The following is a 19724-nucleotide window of genomic DNA, read 5'->3' on the forward strand; positions in this document are numbered from 1 at the left end:
ATTCCTATCACAAAATAACCATATTAAAATACCATTTATTTTGTAAATCATTTTTTGAGAAATTCTTTTTTCTTTACATAATGATATCACCATCTTTTATTATCCAAGAAAACACTTATGCAACAATTTTGTAAAACATATACTATTTGCCATATTTGCCAAAGTTGATGGTGCATAAATAATGTTTATTACAATCACATGCAACCCTACCCCACCCCTAAATGTATATAATGTAAGGATAACATGAACCGAATAAAAATCAGTGAACAAATGACTTATATTTAAAAAAAAAATAAAGAATTAACTATTCCTATCACAAAATAACCATATTAAAATACCATTTATTTTGTAAATCATCTTTTGAGAAATTATTTTTTCTTTTACATAATGATATCACCATCTTTTATTATCCAAAAAAAACACTTATGCAACAATTTTGTAAAACATATACTATTTGCCAAAGTTGATGGTACACAAATAATGTTTATTACAATCACATGCAAACCTACCCCACCCCAAAATGTATATAATGTAACGATGACAAATGTGGAAACTAAAACCCCAAAAAGAAACAAATGTACGCTAATAATTGGAGAGCTTGCACTGTATTTGCAGCAATGGCGCCAGTATCATCGTCTTCGTATTACATCACTCAACATGCCAACCACATCTTCTCTCTCTTCACCCATTCATGGCGGAAAATTCTCCTCCCTTCATCACTTCAGGTCCTCCGACTTTTGATACCGTTTTTTTTTTCTCAGAAATTGTGTGCTTTCTTTCTGTTTGATTTGACTTTGGGCGAAATGTATGCAACTGTTTGCTGAATATTTCTACTAAATTTGCGTACTCATTCACTTCAGATTCGTTGTATTATTTACTTTGCATTTTAGACGTGTTGTTTCAAGATGCGATTTCATTATGATTTTGTTGCTAATTCAGGGTCCCTGTTTGTATTTCATTTAAATTACTTAAATTGAATAGCGTACATCTTCTAGGGTTTTGCGGAGTTTGTATGAATCGCATTCTGGTTTTGAAGTGCAACATGTGAATTGCTTCCGGAATGTAGCTCCTTCGTGTTCAGTGCAATGAATTTAGCTTCCTCAAATCTAGTATTCTTTTCCTTTCTCTTTCTTCAAAGTTGCATCTGATTTTATAAACAGAACCAGTATATAACTAATTGCATTTCCCCAAAAATTTTGCTAAGTTTTTGGATGCAAAGATGAGGTTTTGAAGTTGATTCTTATAACACCTGTTCTTATCTTACTATGATTATGTTAATACTCCAGTAACTTTTAAACTACTACAAATGATCAGTTTAGGCTATTTACTTGGTTTTAGAAGTGATTTGACTCTTACTTATCTCATCTAGATGATGAACACAACACTTATGTTTTGCTTGAGACCAAAGGAGAAGATTGTGTGTTGTACACTAGAGATGGAACAGTGGATTACCTCAACAGCCCAGCTAACAAGTTAAAAACAGGAAACTGGAAAGCATGCTTCTTTGTAGTTGGTACTTACATACATCCACTTTCATATTTTCTTCATCCATTTATGTTTATATCAAAGAAAATACTACTACTTAAAAAGATTTTGTAACACTTATTGCAGCAACTGCAAGTCTTGAAAGATTGGCGTTTTTTGGGATGAGTTCAAATTTGTTGCTGTATTTTAAGCTTGAACTCAATCAACACAGTGCTACAGCCTCAAGAAATTTATCAAATTGGACTGGGGCTTGCTACATTGCCCCATTATTTGGAGCATTTGTTGCTGATGGTTATATTGGAAAATATTGGACAATTGCAACCTCTTCTATCTTGTATGCCATTGTAAGTCTACTTATTTAAGTTTTTTTTTTTTACGATAAATGTACTTTATAACAGTTCTTCAACAATAGTTTGTATACATCACTTTATACTCAGATTACAACATAATGAAATCACAAATAAGTTAACCACTATTATATTATTTAATTTTAGGGGATGACATTGTTGACATTATCAGCTACAATGCCTCAACTAATGCCAACATGCTCCAAAACAAACATTTGTGATGCAACAAAAGCTGAAACGATAGTGTGCTTCACAGCGCTTTACTTGGTAGCAGTTGCAAGTGGAGGAATCAAGGCATGTGTGTCGGCTTATGGAGCAGATCAATTTGATGATAATGACAAGGCTGAAAAAAAGCTCAAGAGTTCTTTTTTTAATTGGTATTATCAGATGATGAATATTGGTACCCTTGTTGCTCGTTCTTTGATAGTATGGGTACAAGATAATGTGGGTTGGGATTGGGGGTTTGGGATTCCTACTTTAGCCATGGGAATGGCTGTATTTTGTTTCTTTTCTGGTACTTGGTTTTATAGGAACCATAAACCCAAAGGTAGCCCTTTCACACGTTTCTTCCAAGTAGTTGTTGCTTCTTTTAGAAAGAAAAGAATCAACATCCCACCGGATTCATCGCTTTTGTACGAGATTCATGATCATGCTAATTCTACAACCAAACTTAATCATACAAGAAATTTCAGGTCGATATCTATTCTCTAAACTCTAATAAAGTGGACAAAATATGTAACATATCCCCATACACACGTACCAAGATATTATCTACTTTGGGCAACGAGGCCCTTTCTAGGGGTACCATCATAATCCTGCTTTCGCTCGAGCATGCTTAACTATACCGTATACAGTTCTCATGGGCATGGGATCTGATGCCCTCACGGTCTTAAAACATGTCTTGAAAGGATAGTACCCACCACCCTCGTAAGGAGTGTTTTGAATGACTTTCTGTCTATGTGATATGTGAGATTGGCAATAAGGGTGTGGATACCTTTTTCGTTCCAAGATGTGTTTTAAAGTCGTGAGGACAGCAGATCCCATGAGAACTCTACAGTACTTAAGCGTTCTTGGGCGATAGCAAATCCGTGCCAGGTTACTCAAAGCAGACAATATCTTGGCACGTGCGTCCGGGGATGTTAATCTTATATACTTGAACTTTCTTGATTTTAGATTCTTAGACAAAGCGGCAGTGGAGCTCCCCACGGATCACACAAAAGGATCAACGAACCCATGGACTCTTTGCACGGTTACCCAAGTTGAAGAACTGAAAACCGTATTACGTCTGCTACCAATCTGGATCACGGGCATCATATTCAGCACCATACGTGGCCAAATGGACAATCTATTCGTCCTACAAGGCTCTTTCATGGACACCCAAATCCCCAACACAAGTTTCAAAATCCCACCAGCCTCACTAGGTACATTTGGTACCCTAAGTGTCATAATCTGGGTCCCACTATATGACCAAATCATTGTCCCACTTGCCCGAAAACTCACCGGTCACCCAAACGGACTAACCCTGCTCCAACGAATAGGAACCGGCCACTTCATTTCAATCTTTTCAATGTTAACAGCCGGAATCTTGGAACTCATTAGACTAGACATTGTTAGAAGACACAATTACTATGAAACCAAACCTGTCCCAATCTCCATATTTTGGCAGGTTCCACAGTTTTTAATTATTGGGTGTGCGGAAGTGTTCACACTTGTGGGACAGATGGAGTTTTTTTATGAGGAAGTGCCTGATTCAATGAGGAGTTTGGGGTCAGCTATGCGACTAATGACTATTGCTTTAGGGAGTTATTTCAGTTCTTTACTTGTGAGTGTTGTTATAAAAGTGACTACCGAAGGTGGTGGGCCAGGGTGGATTCCGGATAATTTGAATTATGGGGAATTACACAAGTTTTTTTGGCTTTTGGGTGGTTTGAGTGTGGTGAATCTTGGGGTTTTTGTGGCTGTTGCCAAGTGGCATACAAGTAAAAACTCATATATCGTGAGAATGTAATTCCTTTGTATTTGTATTTGTATTTGTTAGTTAGCAATTAATCATTAAAAAGGTATCATTAAATCTGTAATATATTAAGAGTAAAACTTCAACTTATATTATTGCATCAAAATAAAGCACCAAGCATACGAACACTAAGATTATGCTATGCTTTTTGCAAATAAACAAAGAAAAGAACAAATTAACAAGCTCTACAGGGTTATGCTACATTGATACTCCTCTTAAAGAGTTGTGAGAGTACCTCTAAATATTCGCCATTGGTGGAAGCAGTTTCTTCCTGGACTTCACAAATGGTGGCAGATGCAGCTTTAGCAAGCTGCTGTCAAGATCACTCATAGAATGCCTACCACCTTCTTCACCAATGTGATGTAATTCACTTTTGTTTCTTGAACCCACATAGCTACTGTTTCTAACAAGCTTACCACTTGAATTTGAATCCTCTTTTTCAACTCCATTGATGTCATTGTTTTGATTCAAAGAAACTCCATTGATGGAATCTTTGTTACTTTTGTCACCAGGTTTGTATTTATAGCTCCATAGATTAGACATCTTTCTCCATCTATTACTCATTTCCTTTTTGTGCCCGTTCTTGACTGTTGTAGAAGCAGAAATGGATCCATTTGAAGCATTGATAGAACTCAAATGCCAATCTTTTAATTCTCTCTCGGTTATCACCAACTTCGTTTCTTGACCATTTGAAGCAGATTTCATATCATCACCTCGGAATCGTGTTGTTTTGGAACTAGAACTCTTCATTGAGCTTGAACTACTTTCTGTATTTGAAGAACAAGTGTCGGAATTAAACTGAGCTGATGTGCCAGAACTTGAACCCTCTTCCTTGATCCGTTGAACTTGTTGATTACTCACTGTGATTCTGGTGTTTACAGGAGGCAACATGAGATCATCAACAATGGGGAGCATAGGTGTAAGCCGAGGAATTGTTCTTGCAATCATGTATCCATCCCAAGAAGCCCTGTGTTCTTCGTATGAAAATCGTGGATCTTCTACAGACATACGATGTACATCAATGGAGAATCTAGGTTCTGTATCACAAGATCTTCTTCCCAGTACATAGCTTGGAAGCTCAGATTGGATTTGAGGATCCTTAGATTGCTCCAAATTTGATCTGTTATTATCAGCTCCGGCATTGCAGACCTCGATTTGCTTCTTCTCCTTATGCTTTTGCCTCCATTTCCGTAGCTTCTGACTGAAACCCGAAGCTGCATCCCAGAAATTCCTCTTTTTGTTCTGCAATTCCATTTCGATATGTTCCTTCATCGTTCTCAAATCATTTTCCTCTCCGATCTCATCCCGCACAAACAAATCATCAGAAATCCTAACTCCACTTGAACCACCATTTTCTTCGTCTATCTCCAACAGCTGCTCTGGAATGCCGGAAAACCCTATATTCTTTGATTGAACCCTCACAGGTCCATTCCGTCCGATCTTCGTATCATCAATGTCGAACAGATCCGATAGCCTATTACAAGCCCTTACATCACACGACTTCCGCCGCAGATCCAGACTCGATCCATTCAAAACCTCACATTTCTCAGCCGCTACAGACTTGCTCCGTCGCAGTTCAGGTACAGCTCCTGACGATGAAGCACCGGCATGGCCTCTGGTCCGGCGACTTAAGGGGAAAGAGATAATAGTTTCACGTTCAAGTTCAAGTTCGAGTTGATCGGTAGAAGAGTCTAGACCGGCGAGGCGATCTCGTAGACACAATGCGCAGAAATTGGTGACAGGTTCATTAGGATGGCGATGACAGGCGGAGCGACGGCGAGTGCGGGTCCGGTTTCGGACGTGGGTACGGATTTGGTGATCCAGCGGCATTAGAGGAAGGTAATCAGGTATGGTGCTTCAACAACTGAGAAATGGCGCATTAAATGGATCGAAGGGAAACACCCTCTCACTCTCACTGAGTCACTGCTGTACTAGTAGCCTAGTACCAGAATAGATAGAGAACAAGAGAGATGATGACGAAAGGGGATCCTATAGAAACCCTAGTTAAACCTCGGAATAAAAGTGAATCATAGTAATTAAAGCTAAAGTTGATTACATACATTAAAGTTTTAAGTTTTGAGTTCGAGGTCTTTTTTTCTTAATTCGATAAAATGCTAATTGATCGACCATCCATAAAACAAATGTAACAAAAAATACATACAAATAAATGAGACATCAAAGTAATTTTAAAAGTGCAACTATAATGATGTCTATGATATTTTAGAAAAAGGATAATATGTGTACATATTTTTCACCGTCTAACAATTGGATTTTGTTGTGTTTGATGTTATGAATTATGTTAATCAGTTAATTGATCAAATTGGATGGGTCATCAAACTATCAAGGAGTGACTATATTTTGAACAAATCGAGTTATTTGCATATATGGTTATCTTTTTTTCTTCAATATCAAAGAATGATTACTTACCTTTCTAAATGAGCTTGAAATTTTCGCGAGTGGGTTTGTCCTATACAGCCACTCATTTATTTTTCTGACCTAATTTCTTACAAATTAATTAATATTTGCACTTGCAAGCATTGAATTCTTTTTACGAGTGGAAATTAGAACAATTGGTTAAGGGCCTATGTTGTTGGAGGTTTTGAGTTCGATTATTACAACTTATTTTTTTTACGTCATAAACAAACAAGAACTCATGCAAGACTTTTAGGATTAGAACTCACGACTACGGATATCAACGGGGGCAAACAGGACAGGCATCATTGATTTTGGGATATTTTTTATTGGGCTAAAATAAGTTGTTTTTTGAGCTTAAAGAAGTTATTTTTTTAGATTAAAAATAGTTATCTATAACATAATTTTACATGTTAAAAATAAAAATGTTATCACATCTCAAAAACATTATAATAACAACTTAAAAAACATGATTTTTTTGTTGACTTTTGGAAGCTCAAAATCATTGTTATTATTATTTATTGTAGTATATTTATGTAATTAATATATATATATAAATACATATAATATACTAATTGGGCCCCCATGTGGGTTCAGGACGGGACTGCCTACCCACGTCCTCACCCCGAAATTAAAACGGAGGTTAACCTTGCTCTCGTCCCCGTCCCCAATTTTTGACATTCCTACTCACGACCTCCTTGAAATGGCCATGATGTGCTAAACAGTTACTTGCAAAAAAAAAAAAAAAAAAAAAAAAAAAAAAAAAAAAAAAAAAAAAAAAAAACCCTTAAAAGCAATAAATCATGTGTGGGTATTGTTTAGAGTTTAAAAAAACGAGACTTCTAAGGTTACAACTTGTGGCCTCTATCATAAAGAAAATAAGCACTAACCAGTTGTGCTAAGTAGTTGCTGTTAAATGAAAATGTCATGACCTTAAAAATAGTATAAGTCTCGCATGGGTATTCTTTAAAAAAACACACTTCCAAGAATATAACTCGAGACATCTAGCATAAGGACCATAGATTCTTACAAGTTGTACTAAATAATTACTCGCAAAAAAATGCAATGCTCGCTAATGGTAATTAATTTGTTAGGTATTATGTCAGAAAATGTAAAAAGGTTATGTAGGTCATGCCTCTTAGACCATCTATAAGGTAACGTTTGACATGTATGACCGGAGACACAACAAAATAGAACAATTTCCTCTCAAATAGGGTTTAGCATGACTCACACAAAAACAATATAAAATCTTGACCAAGTCAATGAGACTATTTTGTTATATTTTAGTACCACCCAAAATGATGGAAATAGATGAAACTTTTTTTTTTTTTGACAAAAACACCCGTGTCTTTTGTTTCTCACGTCTCCCTCGTTTCTTTTTCATTTATCAATGGCTTCGAACTCAAAGAAAAGGATACGTACACAGCCATCCATATCATTAAATATAATGGATTTCTAAAGAATAATTCCTTAACCCTCTACTTCTCATCACAAATCAAAATCCTAGCACCTAGATATTTACTTTACTGAAATAAACTTTTGGTGTTCCTCGTCATTCCATGACGACAGAAGTTCTTTAATAATTTCAGTGAAATAGTTTATTTGATTGCACATACAAAAGAATTAGGCACGCCTTCTGACAATAAAAATAAATAATTGTTGATTGTAATAAAAATTTAACGGCGGCTTTTGTTCATCAAATATCACCGCAATGAAGACGTTTCTCTGTGTCGGTGTTTTCTAGTGTTTTGATAAAACAAAAATACATAAACTAATATGTTATTCAGGTTAGATATTTCAGTATAGAAAATGTATCATTGTTCCTCAAAATTTGATTTAATTTTGGGTGATATGTTTGAAATTAAGATGTTGATCACGTCTAAGGAGTATATAATTGTGAATCACTGATTGAAGTAAAAAAAAGATTTCACAACAGTTAGATAGAGATTTAGGTTTTTTTGTAGCTTAATCTTAAGGAAACGTAAGTTATTTTGTATTATGGACAATTTAGTAATTGTATTATTTTGTTGTGTTTTATTCTATTCATACTAAACACTACAAAAATAAGTTGTTCAGTAGTCTAATCCTGTTCAATTATATCCGGTCAATTTTGTCCCATCTTGTCCATCCGCCAAACGGTGCATAATGGTCTTTACAACCACGACCTTCTTCAACCTCCATGTCACCACCACAATTCTTCCCCTTGCAACGGGATGGTGTGTACGAGTGAAGATCGTGATCAAAGCGAGAAAGAAGGATAGAGAAGGAGAAAGAAGGCAGAGATGAATAGTTTATGGTCAAATGTGGTGGTGACCACGATCCTCCACGACAACGGTAAGATTTTTAGAGTTTGTGGTGGAGATATGGATACCAACTTGGATCTTGAGTACCCTTTCCAAACTGATATTTCTACCTATGTCTTGGTTGCAAGAAATTCAGCTTAGGATAATCAAAGTGGACACTTACGATTCTAGGCACAGAAATTGTAAGCCAATTTGCTAGAGAGATTCTGTGAGAGCTTGATGAAAACGAGAGCTAAAATTCGTAACCCTCTTCTAAGAAGGAAGAGTCATTTATATATTAAACGAGATTAGGGTTAGGGTTGGGTCGTCATTAGTTGTTTTGTAAGCAAGCCAGGATAATCCATATTTAATGAGGATTTAGGGGCGCTGCCCTTTTGGAAACTGTCACACCCCTGAACCAGACGGCGAAAACGTACAGGGGCTCGTGAGACTAACAATTGAATTATCATCACAATGAATATACATGAAACATAACACATTCATCACCAACATTACATATAACAACTAGTGTTATTCACATCAAGTACATTGTTATAAGTTACATAGTTTCAAGTTTTAAAAGTACGATAAATGATGTTACACAAAATAAATCCATACATTCTTGCAAATCATTTATGCTTAACGATTACCTGAGAATACAAGTTATTTTGAAAACAGTCAACATATATAATGTTGGTGAGTTCATAAGTATGATTTAATAAAAGTATTTGTATCCTTCGTAAAAACCCAGAAAATCTGATATTTTCTGTAAATTGTCTGAAAATGATGTGAAAATCAAGTATAAATGCATGTGTGAATTTCATAGTTATAACTTGTATGAGTGTAGTTTAGATTCATTGTATTGTGAATAAATGATAAATGTATATGAATAATTTCCCCAGAAAATCCGATATTTTCTGTTTTATAACAACGTCTAGTTTCTTGTATCGTTAAATAAGTCGTTTTGTATTGACACAATCGAAGAGTTTATCTTCGAAAGGTTAAATTTTTGGTATTGAATCCCTATATGAGCCGTTATAACCATGCATGATAATGACTAGGTTGCCCGTCTTGGCATTTTCCAAATGCGATATTGCTCAAGATTTTGTCGCCCTAGACTGGCCCAGTCTAGCTGTAGTGAACAACTAAGGCGTGGGGGGTCACCCCGTATAGATTTATACACAAACTCCCGCTTTCCTTACCAGGAAACTCTGATTATAACTACAGGCTACGATTGTACACTCAGAGGTGCCAACCGACATGTCTCACTAGATTCTCAACCCCTTTTTGTACTATGTTTAATGTTTACGTATATGTGGTATGTTTTCGTATTCGAAAGGTACATATATAAGTATATGAAGTTTAATGATTACGCAAAGGTATAGTTACAGTCTACTAGCATGTGAAATTTCCATTCCAAGCCCTATTAGCATGTAATTAGACCACAAAGGCCCAATAACATGTAAGACGATAATTTAGGCCCAATATGCATGTAAATGGGCCACAAGAGCCCAATAAACATGTAATCCATAACTTAGGCCCAAATTAACATGTAAGTGGGTCGCAAGGCCCAATAAACATGTCATGGAAAACATTGGGCTCAATATACACTTAAATGGGCCCTTAGGGCCCAATGGCCAAGTAACGTGAATATTAGGTCCAATAAATAGTTATCGACGTATTTCGTTCATGTGTTTTGTTTCGTTGTTTGTTTTAGCTCGAGGTTTACTAGCTTGATGATAAGAAGCTTTCTTTTTGTAAAAATGACATTTTTGGCCAAAAATCCTACAAATTTTCAATTAAGGCCCAAAGTTTTGTAAAAATGACATTTTAGTCCATAATTTATAAAAATTTGCAATTTTGTCCCAAATGTTTAGAAATTCACAAATTTAGTCCAAAATTTTATATTTTGACATTTATGGCCTAGTTTTGCAGAAAATTGCATTTTCAGCCTCTTGTTTGTAAAAGTTGTCACTTTCGGCCCAATCTTAGATAAAAGTTACGTTTTTGGTCCCATTTAGGAATAAATGTTATTTTTACCCCAAAATTTGGTTTATTTACATTTATGATTGAAACTTTGGCCAATTTACATTTTTAATCCCCAAAACCTCATTTTTTCGCAATTTTGGGCCTAAAACCGTGAGGCCCAAAAATTTGGCCCATTAAGCTAAAATTTACATTTTTGGCCTTTTGGAAAGTAAGTTTATCATAAAAATCCCTTTTTATACAAGTAGGACCTGTTTGGTCCCTATAAAAACATAAATGTCACTTTTTGTCCTTGTCTTTTGTTTTCTTGACAATTTTTTACCTTTAACAAGGTTTTTGTTGAAATCTTTTGTATCTTAAACATGTAATCACTTTTGGCTTGATAATGTGATGTACATAATGTCATAATTCATAGATCTTTGCTCAATATTACTTAAAATTTCGAGATTTGCTAAGATCTAATGCATTTTTACCAAATAAACTAAGAATTCACATAAAACATACATATAACACATAGATCTACACATTTTATTTGCATTCTCCCCCAAAAATCATATGAAAACCTAAAACAAGGGGGTATGAACTCACCTTTGCTTGATGTTTCGGTTTTTGAAGAAGAATGGAAAGAGATGAAGTGATTTTCGGCCCTAGCAAATTCCCTTGAGTAGTTTTCGAACTTAGGTGATTCTAATGAGTTAGAACATGAAAGGAGGTTATGTAAGAAAAGATTTTTAGCATTAAGATGGATAATATGTGTTTATATATAATAAACACTTACCAAGAAGTTGAAACCTTAAAGATTACTCTTGGAGCACAAGCAAAACCTTGAGATCTTTGATGAAAGAAGAGGATGATTTTAGAGATGTTTTGGAGAGAATTTTTGAGTGTGTGTGTGTGTTTTTGGCTCTCGGCCGAGAGTAGAGGAAGAGAGGGGAGAGAGGTAGTGAGGTGACTTGTATGGGAATATGAGAGACTATGCCTTGATACATGGCGAGTATTATGGAGGTGGCACCTCCAAAGTCAACTCTCCCCCCCCCACCACCATTTCATTTTTTTTGTTAAATGGTGTTGGGCCGAGAGTTTGGGCCAAGAAGGGTAGGGATGGAATAGTTTGAGCCCATTAACATCTAGCTAGGATTTTTGGAACCTAAACATAAAATTTTCGTCCCATTAGGCTCATTAGATAGCTCATGGCCCATTTTGAAAGAAAAAGGGAGTTTGTGGCCCATTAGGGCAAATTAATTCATTAAGGGCACATAAGGCCCATTAAGGGTAAACTAATTTTTTTTGGACCCAAAATGGCCCAAAAGGCTAAGTTTTATGGAAGTGGGTCCAATTAGACTCCAAATAAGGTTTCTAAGCCCAAAATGGTTGAATTGGATGCTTATTTGTCCATTAGGCCCAATAAAGAAATCCTAGTCCAATATGGACTTAAACCATGGTTCTTAAGGCTTCAAACTCTTTGATGAACATAAATGGTGAATCTAAATGAGCATTGAGTGAGATTTACTTAGAGTATATGTTTTACAATAGTTGAATGGTTACACAGGAATAAAATTTCCTAGCTAAGATGTTAGTTGTGACATCATCCCCGGACCCAGGGGCGTTGCCCCCGGACCCCCCGACTAGTCGTCGAACAGGCTTCTAGTTCGATCTTATTCATGCATGCATTCTGCACAACCCCGTACATATATTAGAATACAAACTATGAAGCCTTTTAGCTCACATGTTAGATACAGTTACTTGTTACTTAAAATGACATAGTGACACTAAAATCACCAACAACAACGAGCAACCACGGAGGGTCGGGATAGAGTGCACGACCGTTGTTCGTGACCACGTCGACCACGACGAGCCTCGTGTTCGGTATACCGGAAGGTCTTATGAGACTAGGGAGGTTATTAACAAGGTAAGTGGTCATTCATTGATAATTGAAAAATAATTAGTTTTCGAGGTATGTATAAGTTTCAAATATATTTATTTTTAATGAATAACTCGGTCAAATATCATAAATAGTCGTTTATTTTGCAACATAAAATTTGTGAAATCAAATTTTAGACTTACAAATTTTTAAGGTTGGGTTTAGTTACGGAAAAACAATTTTCATTTTCCGTTTTTCGTTTTCCCTTTTCATTTTTCATTGGAAAATTTAGAAAACGTGTTTAGTTAAAACTTATTCATTTTTCATTTTCAGTTTTATAAAATTAGAAAACATGTTTAGAAAACAGAAAATTTTCATTTTTCGTGAAAATTAAAAAAAAAATAGATGAATTAAATGCGTTTTCAAAATTCTCATTTTTCTTGGAAAATTTTCTCAAAAAACGGTATGTTTTTCCGCAACTAAACGCACCCTAAGTTTTTGAAAAGTCTCATTCGTATTAAATGACGAAAGCTTTGTTTATTCCTAAATAGAATGATTTTTTTTAATTAATATATAGTTTTAGTTTTTTGATAGGTTCTAAATCTATTTGGGATTAGATTCATTCGTCTTTCAACAAATCAATAAAGAATTACAAATAATAAAATAAAATAAAATAAGAAAAGAAACCTCCCAATGGTTTTAGCTTTATGCGTGTGTTTGTTTTTGATAGATTGGTATTTTCCCCTTGACGTAGTTTTCATTACTCAAAAGAATATATACAAATACAAGTATTAGGCTACAGCAACTACATGGGCTAAACTAATACAAATGGGCTACACATAATAATACATATACACTAATACACCCCCGCAGTTTGAGCAGGAGGTCGAGGCAAAATGCTCAAACTGGATCTGAAATCCGTGAAGAGAGATGATGGCAGTCCCTTGGTGAAGATGTCGGCGTACTGTAGAGATGAAGGGACATGTAGAACACGGATTTGACCTGTAGCAACCTTGTCTCGAACAAAATGGATATCCATCTCTATATGTTTGGTGCGTTGGTGCCGAACAGGATTGGATGATAAGTACACAGCACTGACGTTGTCACAGTAGACAATGGTTGCTTTAGCAAGCGGAGATTGAAGTTCTCGTAGTAGATTGTGTAGCCAGCAGGTTTCAGTTACAACATTGGTGACACCTCTGTATTCAGCTTGTGCACTCGAACGAGAGACGGTCGGTTGGCATTTTGAGGACCATGACAGAAGATTGTCACCAAGTGGAGCGTCTAGTGGATGAGCACCCTCCCCAGTCTGTATCAGAGTACGCAATGAGGCCCGTAGTTGAGGATGGGTGTAGCTGGAGTCCATAATCAAGGGTACCACGTACATAACGTAGAATACGCTTTAATGCATGAAGGTGTGGTTCCCTGGGGTCGTGCATGAAGAGGCAAATCTGTTGCGCGGCATAAGAGAGGTCCGGACGGGTGAATGTGAGGTATTGAAGACCACCCGCCAAGCTGCGATATAAAGAAGGGTCCGAAACTGGAGGGCCGGAAGGATCCAGTTTGGACTGAGTATCGGCGGGTGTGTGAGAAGGGTTGCAGTTAGTCATGTTGGCTCTCTCAAGAAGTTCCATAGCATATGTGCGTTGAGAGAGGAATATACCCTTGTTGTCACGAGTGGCTGCAATACCCAAAAAAATATGATAAGTCTCCTAGATCCTTCATGGCAAACTCAGATGCTAGAAGAGAAATGATGCGCTGCATGAGATCTGTGGTGGAAGCTGTGAGGAGAATGTCATCCACATATAGTAGCAAATATGCTACTTCAGTGCCCCTGCAAAAAATAAACAAATAAGAGTCGCAACGGCTGTGTGTGAAGCCGATGTTGGTGATGTAAGAAGCAAAGCGTTGAAACCATGCACGAGGTGCTTGTTTTAAAACATAAAGAGACTTCTGAAGGTGGCACACATAGTCAGGATGAGTAGAGTCTCGAAATCCTGGTGGCTGGTGCATGTAGACAGTCTCATGGAGATGGCCGTGTAAAAATGCATTTTTGACATCGAGTTGGTGGATAGGCCATTGTCGAGAGACAGCAATGCTCAAAACAGTCCGAATGGAAGTCGGTTTAACTACCGGGCTAAAGGTCTCCTCACAATCAATCACGGGTTGTTGACTTTTTCCATTCGCTACCAATCTCGCTTTATAGCATTCAAGGGAGCCATCCGCCTTATGTTTCTTCCTGTATAACCACATAGAGCGAACAATATTGGCTCCTTGGGGCCTCGGAACAAGAGTCCACATCTTATTATCAATAAGAGCTCGAAATTCATCTTGCATGGCAATGGACCAATTAAGGTCTTGAAGGGCTTGGAGGTGAGATTTAGGCATGGGAGATTCGGTAGTGGTGTGTAGATTTAGGCGTTGGATGGGTTTAGAAATGTTGGAAAAAATGTCACGATACGAAGGAGGAATGTCAGAAGGAGATGTATCAAGGAAAGAGTATGAGGGTGGATGATTTGGAGAAAAGGATTTAAAAGGAAAGATTGTTTCCTTGAAGACCACATGGCGAGATATAATAATATTTCGAGTAGTAAGGTCAAAACATCTAAACCCACGGTGATTTGAAGGGTAACCAAGGAAGATGCTAGGGGTGGATCTTGGAGCAAGTTTGTAAGGAGTTGGAATATGTGGATAACAAAGACAACCAAAGATACGAAGATGAGAGAATTGTGGAGGTTTTTGGTATAATTTGGTGAAGGGAATGTCATTATTTATGGAGGATGAGGGTGTGATGCTGAGAAGGTGGGTGGCCATGTGGAGCCCTTCAACCCAAAACGTGGGTGGAAGATGAACTTGGAATAATAAGGTACGAATTATGTTGTTTATAGTTCGAATCATACGTTCTGACTTTCCATTTTGTTGGGAAGTGCGAGGGCATGAGAAACGAAAAGAGATCCCATGTTGATCAAAAAAAATTGTGAAAGTGTAAAAATTTACCAAAAACATCATATTTATATCGTAAACAGTAAACCCATAAAAAATGGGAGAAATGATCAAGAAAAATAATATAGTACTTTATGCCGCTGGTGCTTGGAATCGGAGATTCCCACAAATCAGAATGTATAATGTCAAAACAAGCAGAAACATTTGAGTTTGATTTAACAAAAGGTAATCTAATGTGTTTTCCAAGCTGACACGCAAGACAATTGATATGAGACGAAGTCTTATTACATGAAATAAAATGACTGGAAACCAATTTATTGAAAACACTAGCGCCCGGGTGGCCAAGGCGTTGATGCCATAAAGATGAGTTGTCGACGACGAGGGCAACATAAGACTTGAGAGACGAAGGAACAAGATATAAATCGCCATAACTGTCACACCTAAGCAGGACCTGATAGGTTGCCAAATCCTTCACAGAAAATCCAAATGGGTCAAATTCAATAGAAACTATATTATCAGACGTAAAACGACACACAAAGATTAAGTTTTTGATAATATTGGGTGTGACAAGGATGTTATGAAGATGTAAGGGTCTATGAGGAGTGTGTAATTTAGACTGGCCAGAGTGAGTAACGGGAATAGATTGTCCATTGCCAACAAAAACGGAATTTATATTGCAATTATTTGTAACAGACGAGAGACTACCTGTATCGGAGGTGAGGTGTGAAGTTGCTCCCGTATCCATGTACCGGTTTGCGTCGATTCCATCATTCAGCGACATGGAGTTGAAAGCTTGAGTTAAATCAGTCGGTTGATCTTGTGCCATTGGAGGGAACCATTGCCACGGAGGTTGAAGGGTAAGAGAGATCGAGGTATGGAGAGTGTGGGCAGCGACATGTCCAGGTGCAGTAGCAGCAGAAGAGGGTGATGGTGGAGGGCCAAGGATGCTTGATTGTTTAGTAGTTGGTGGAGTTGTGGCAGAGAAGCGACGAGGCTGTTGAGGACCGAGGCTGCTAGGTGGGTATCCGGGCTAGAATGGGGGGTAACTCCATGGGAAGGGATGCCAAGGCAGTTGGTATGGCTACCAAGGCAGCTGCTATGACTGATGACTTGCAGAAGACGCAGCAGGAGGCTGGCGGCGTTGCTGCTGCTTGGTGTTGTGGCTGCCATGGCATCGCTGCTGGCTGGGGCGGCGATTTCCATGGGATGAGGTGGAGCTGTTGCGGTTGTTTTTACTAGCAAGTAGAATAGATGGGGATGATGGGTGGTCCGAGTGGGATGCTTGAGGAGGGCGAGAATTCTTGAACCTTTGTTCTTCAACCAAAAGTTTTGAGCGAGCTTGAAGAAAAGTGGGTAGAGGATCTCGGTGGCGTAGGAGGGTGGCAATGTGTTCATATTGAGGAAAGAGGCCATTGAGAAGACGAGCAACGAGTGTTTTCTCGGGTATAGGGTTGTCAATATTCGCCAAGAGATCTGATATGGACTTCATTCGTTGGCAATATTGAGCAATGAAAAGATCGCCTAGAGTCATGCTTCTTAGTTCACTGTCAAGTTCAATTGCTCTGGCGTCCTTGTTATCCCGGAAGAGATTTTCAAGACTTAGCCAAACCGTGTGGGATGTGGAGTTCTTTGTGAGAATCATGTTGAGAAGGGATTGTGTGAGGGTGCCATAGTGCCACGTTTTAACCACATAATCAAGAGTGAACCATTCTTCATCTTTGTCAGAAGTGGGTTTGGAATCACCTGTAAGAAAATCACGAACACCAAAGCCACGACAATGGGCTTCAAATAATTCCCGCCATGCATCATAATTGGGTTCATTGAGATCAAGAATTATAGGAACATAAGTCTTGATATTGAGAGCACCATAGGGTTTCTGATTTTTGGGATTGGAGGTTTCACCAACCATTGTTGAGATTGAGAAGAAGATGGGGAAGTAGATGGAGGGTGGGTTGGTCGGTGGCTAGGTTTAGGCCCGACAACAGTAGGATCGAGAGGAAGATGGAGAAGAAGGAAAGTAGGTTTTCTGGGAACTAGTCTCTGATACCATGACAGATTGGTATTTTCCCCTTGACGTGATTTTCATTACTCAAAAGAATATATACAAATACAAGTATTGGGCTACAACAACTACATGGGCTAAACTAATACAAATGGGCTACACATAATAATACATATACACTAATAGTTTTGTGACTTAGGCTCGAGGGAGTGGCCTTGTCATCCCTCTCGCTACAACCCTTGCCATAAGTTTCTACACCACCCCTTAAGCCTCGTTAGGAGACTCGCTAACGATGACTCGTTACACCCACAACGAGAAGAGAGATGAGAGAGTTGAGGAAATTTGGCTTTGATTGGGCCTTTTTCTTTTGTTTTTTTTAATCCAAGCCCTTGATTGGTTCTTTTTTATTTGGTTTTTTTATTTTTTATTTTCTAAATCCAAGTGTATATGTGATTAAGATAAAAGCTTAGGTGGAAAGTAAAAATATATTGTAGCAATGTGTTTAGCATGTGTTAGGAGCGTTATCATTCTCTCTAGCCTTACATCTAGTATTAGCGGGAAAAAAAATTCAATATAACTCTTACAATATACACAATAAAAGGGTTCATTGTTGTCTCGACGTCATTATTGACAATCGAAGAGAGCTTGACCAACATGTAATTATCCCTTAGAACCTTTGTTGGGTGTGTGATTTAGGTAAATTTCAATCTGCTTCCTTTTTGTATTCTTTCATACATCCAAAACTACCCGTCAGCGTCACTTCTCTTTATTCAATACCAACTAAAAATTTGTCAAGTGATAATAGCCACCAAAACCATCGTCTCATCTTCCAAGATTCAACAATCTACATAAGCCCCATACAACTTTTGATGCAAACAATAAATTTATATTTTTTTCATAATCATATTCTAAAGATTCGGACAATCATTTCTCTACCTAGTCAATTTGAATTTTATCACAATGGGATCTAAATTTATTGAATCGATAAAAATTACTTATAGAATCTATTTTTTGAATTTGATTATTTTTACCAAAATTTAAAATAAATAAAAAAAGGTGTCAAAATACTCTATAACTATTTGTTTTTATGTTACTCTTCCACAATGAAAACTTCATTTTTTAATCTTTTGAAAAGTTATGATATTAGGTTAAAAAGGTAATTTGGCTTCTATCTAAGGAGTTCCAAATGAGTAAGTAGAATGTAATTTATCAAAAAAAAATTTATTTAAATCAATAATTGTTTTCACTTTAATCTATCCAAACTCTTAAAAGTTCTTATTATCAACACCAAATTGCAATAACTTATTAAGAACTTTCAATAAGGAATGTCAAACATACTTATAGTCGTGTAGCATCCTGATGGATTCCCACATCGCCATGGATAACCTCACTCCAACTTCGAGCCTATATAGTTGAGATCAAACCTAAATATAACATGGTTTAGCCTGGAACACGGCAAAGGCGTCAAAACATCTACCCACATACTTGGCGCCCATGTCTTTACTACTAGATAGTGCACCTCCACAAACTTAATATTAAACAAAACATTTGAAAAAAAGAGTTAATGCATGCATCATGAACAACACAAACACTGTGTCTCCTCGTAAACATTATATAAACCTTCTCTATAAGAGGCATCAGTAGGACAATTCACTCCTAAATTCCATCTATCGCTCTTAAACATTCTCTTAAGTACTCACCTTAATTTAGGCGTCGGAGCTTAATCCCAAGACACATCCTTTGTTTATGATGGCATGAGGCTATCTTTGCAATCGACATGTCTTGGATCCACAAGTTTACTTTAAGAAGATCCCACATTCTCTATATGTCGTCCATATCCATCTCCCTCCATGATTTGGTTGCATCATTGGCCCCATACGTAGGACTGAAGCCCATGCCTAACATTCACCAAAAAAAATGGTTCTTCTAATCTTTAATTGATGGACACATATTGTCAACACAAACGGTCTGCATTTATGTTTATGTTGAGAGAAGTAAACCACTTATCGGTTGGGGAAATGCGATAAAAATATCAAAACAAGTCAAACCTTCGACGTGATACCCAATTTCATATATATATATATATATATATATATATATATATATATATATATATATATATATATATATATATATATATATATATATATATATATATATATATATATATATATATATATATATATATATATATATATATATATATATATATACTCGTAGTAGATCGATTAATGATTAAGAAAATTGCATGTAATTTTTTAAATATCATTGCTCGTACCAATTTGACTTATATTTTATAGTTTCGATCAACCAAACAAACAATCTGTATGACTTTTGGTAACTATTTATTATCATTTTTTTTGTTACTATGATAACCAAGTAATTCATGTGG

General features: G+C 36.8%; 3 protein-coding genes across 4 annotated transcripts; 1 reads left to right on the forward strand and 2 right to left on the reverse strand.

Annotated features, from left to right (window-relative positions):
- The first annotated feature begins 553 nt into the window (after window positions 1-553).
- LOC111880350 (protein NRT1/ PTR FAMILY 8.2) lies at window positions 554-3856 on the forward strand. 2 transcript variants are annotated; one of them, XM_042897108.2, is made up of 6 exons: window positions 554-725; window positions 1370-1513; window positions 1612-1829; window positions 1980-2524; window positions 3006-3253; window positions 3499-3723. In XM_042897108.2, the coding sequence occupies exons 1-6, from the start codon at window positions 692-694 to the stop codon at window positions 3567-3569; spliced, it is 1260 nt and encodes a 419-aa protein (XP_042753042.1). In that variant the 5' UTR covers window positions 554-691; the 3' UTR covers window positions 3570-3723. The 2 variants fall into 2 exon arrangements, with proteins under 2 accessions (XP_042753042.1, XP_023732541.1); XM_023876773.3 differs by having other exon boundaries at window positions 555-725; window positions 3006-3856.
- A 58-nt stretch (window positions 3857-3914) lies between these two features.
- On the reverse strand, window positions 3915-5865 carry LOC111880352 (protein OCTOPUS). The gene has a single exon (XM_023876775.3). It carries the CDS (start codon window positions 5674-5676, stop codon window positions 4084-4086), a length of 1593 nt encoding a protein of 530 aa, XP_023732543.1. The 5' UTR covers window positions 5677-5865; the 3' UTR covers window positions 3915-4083.
- A 10561-nt stretch (window positions 5866-16426) lies between these two features.
- On the reverse strand, window positions 16427-17239 carry LOC111880367 (uncharacterized). The gene has a single exon (XM_023876787.1). It carries the CDS (start codon window positions 17237-17239, stop codon window positions 16427-16429), a length of 813 nt encoding a protein of 270 aa, XP_023732555.1.
- Window positions 17240-19724: the final 2485 nt, after the last annotated feature.

This window comes from Lactuca sativa, chromosome 8, assembly GCF_002870075.4.
Source record: "Lactuca sativa cultivar Salinas chromosome 8, Lsat_Salinas_v11, whole genome shotgun sequence".
Lineage (NCBI taxonomy): Eukaryota > Viridiplantae > Streptophyta > Magnoliopsida > Asterales > Asteraceae > Lactuca > Lactuca sativa.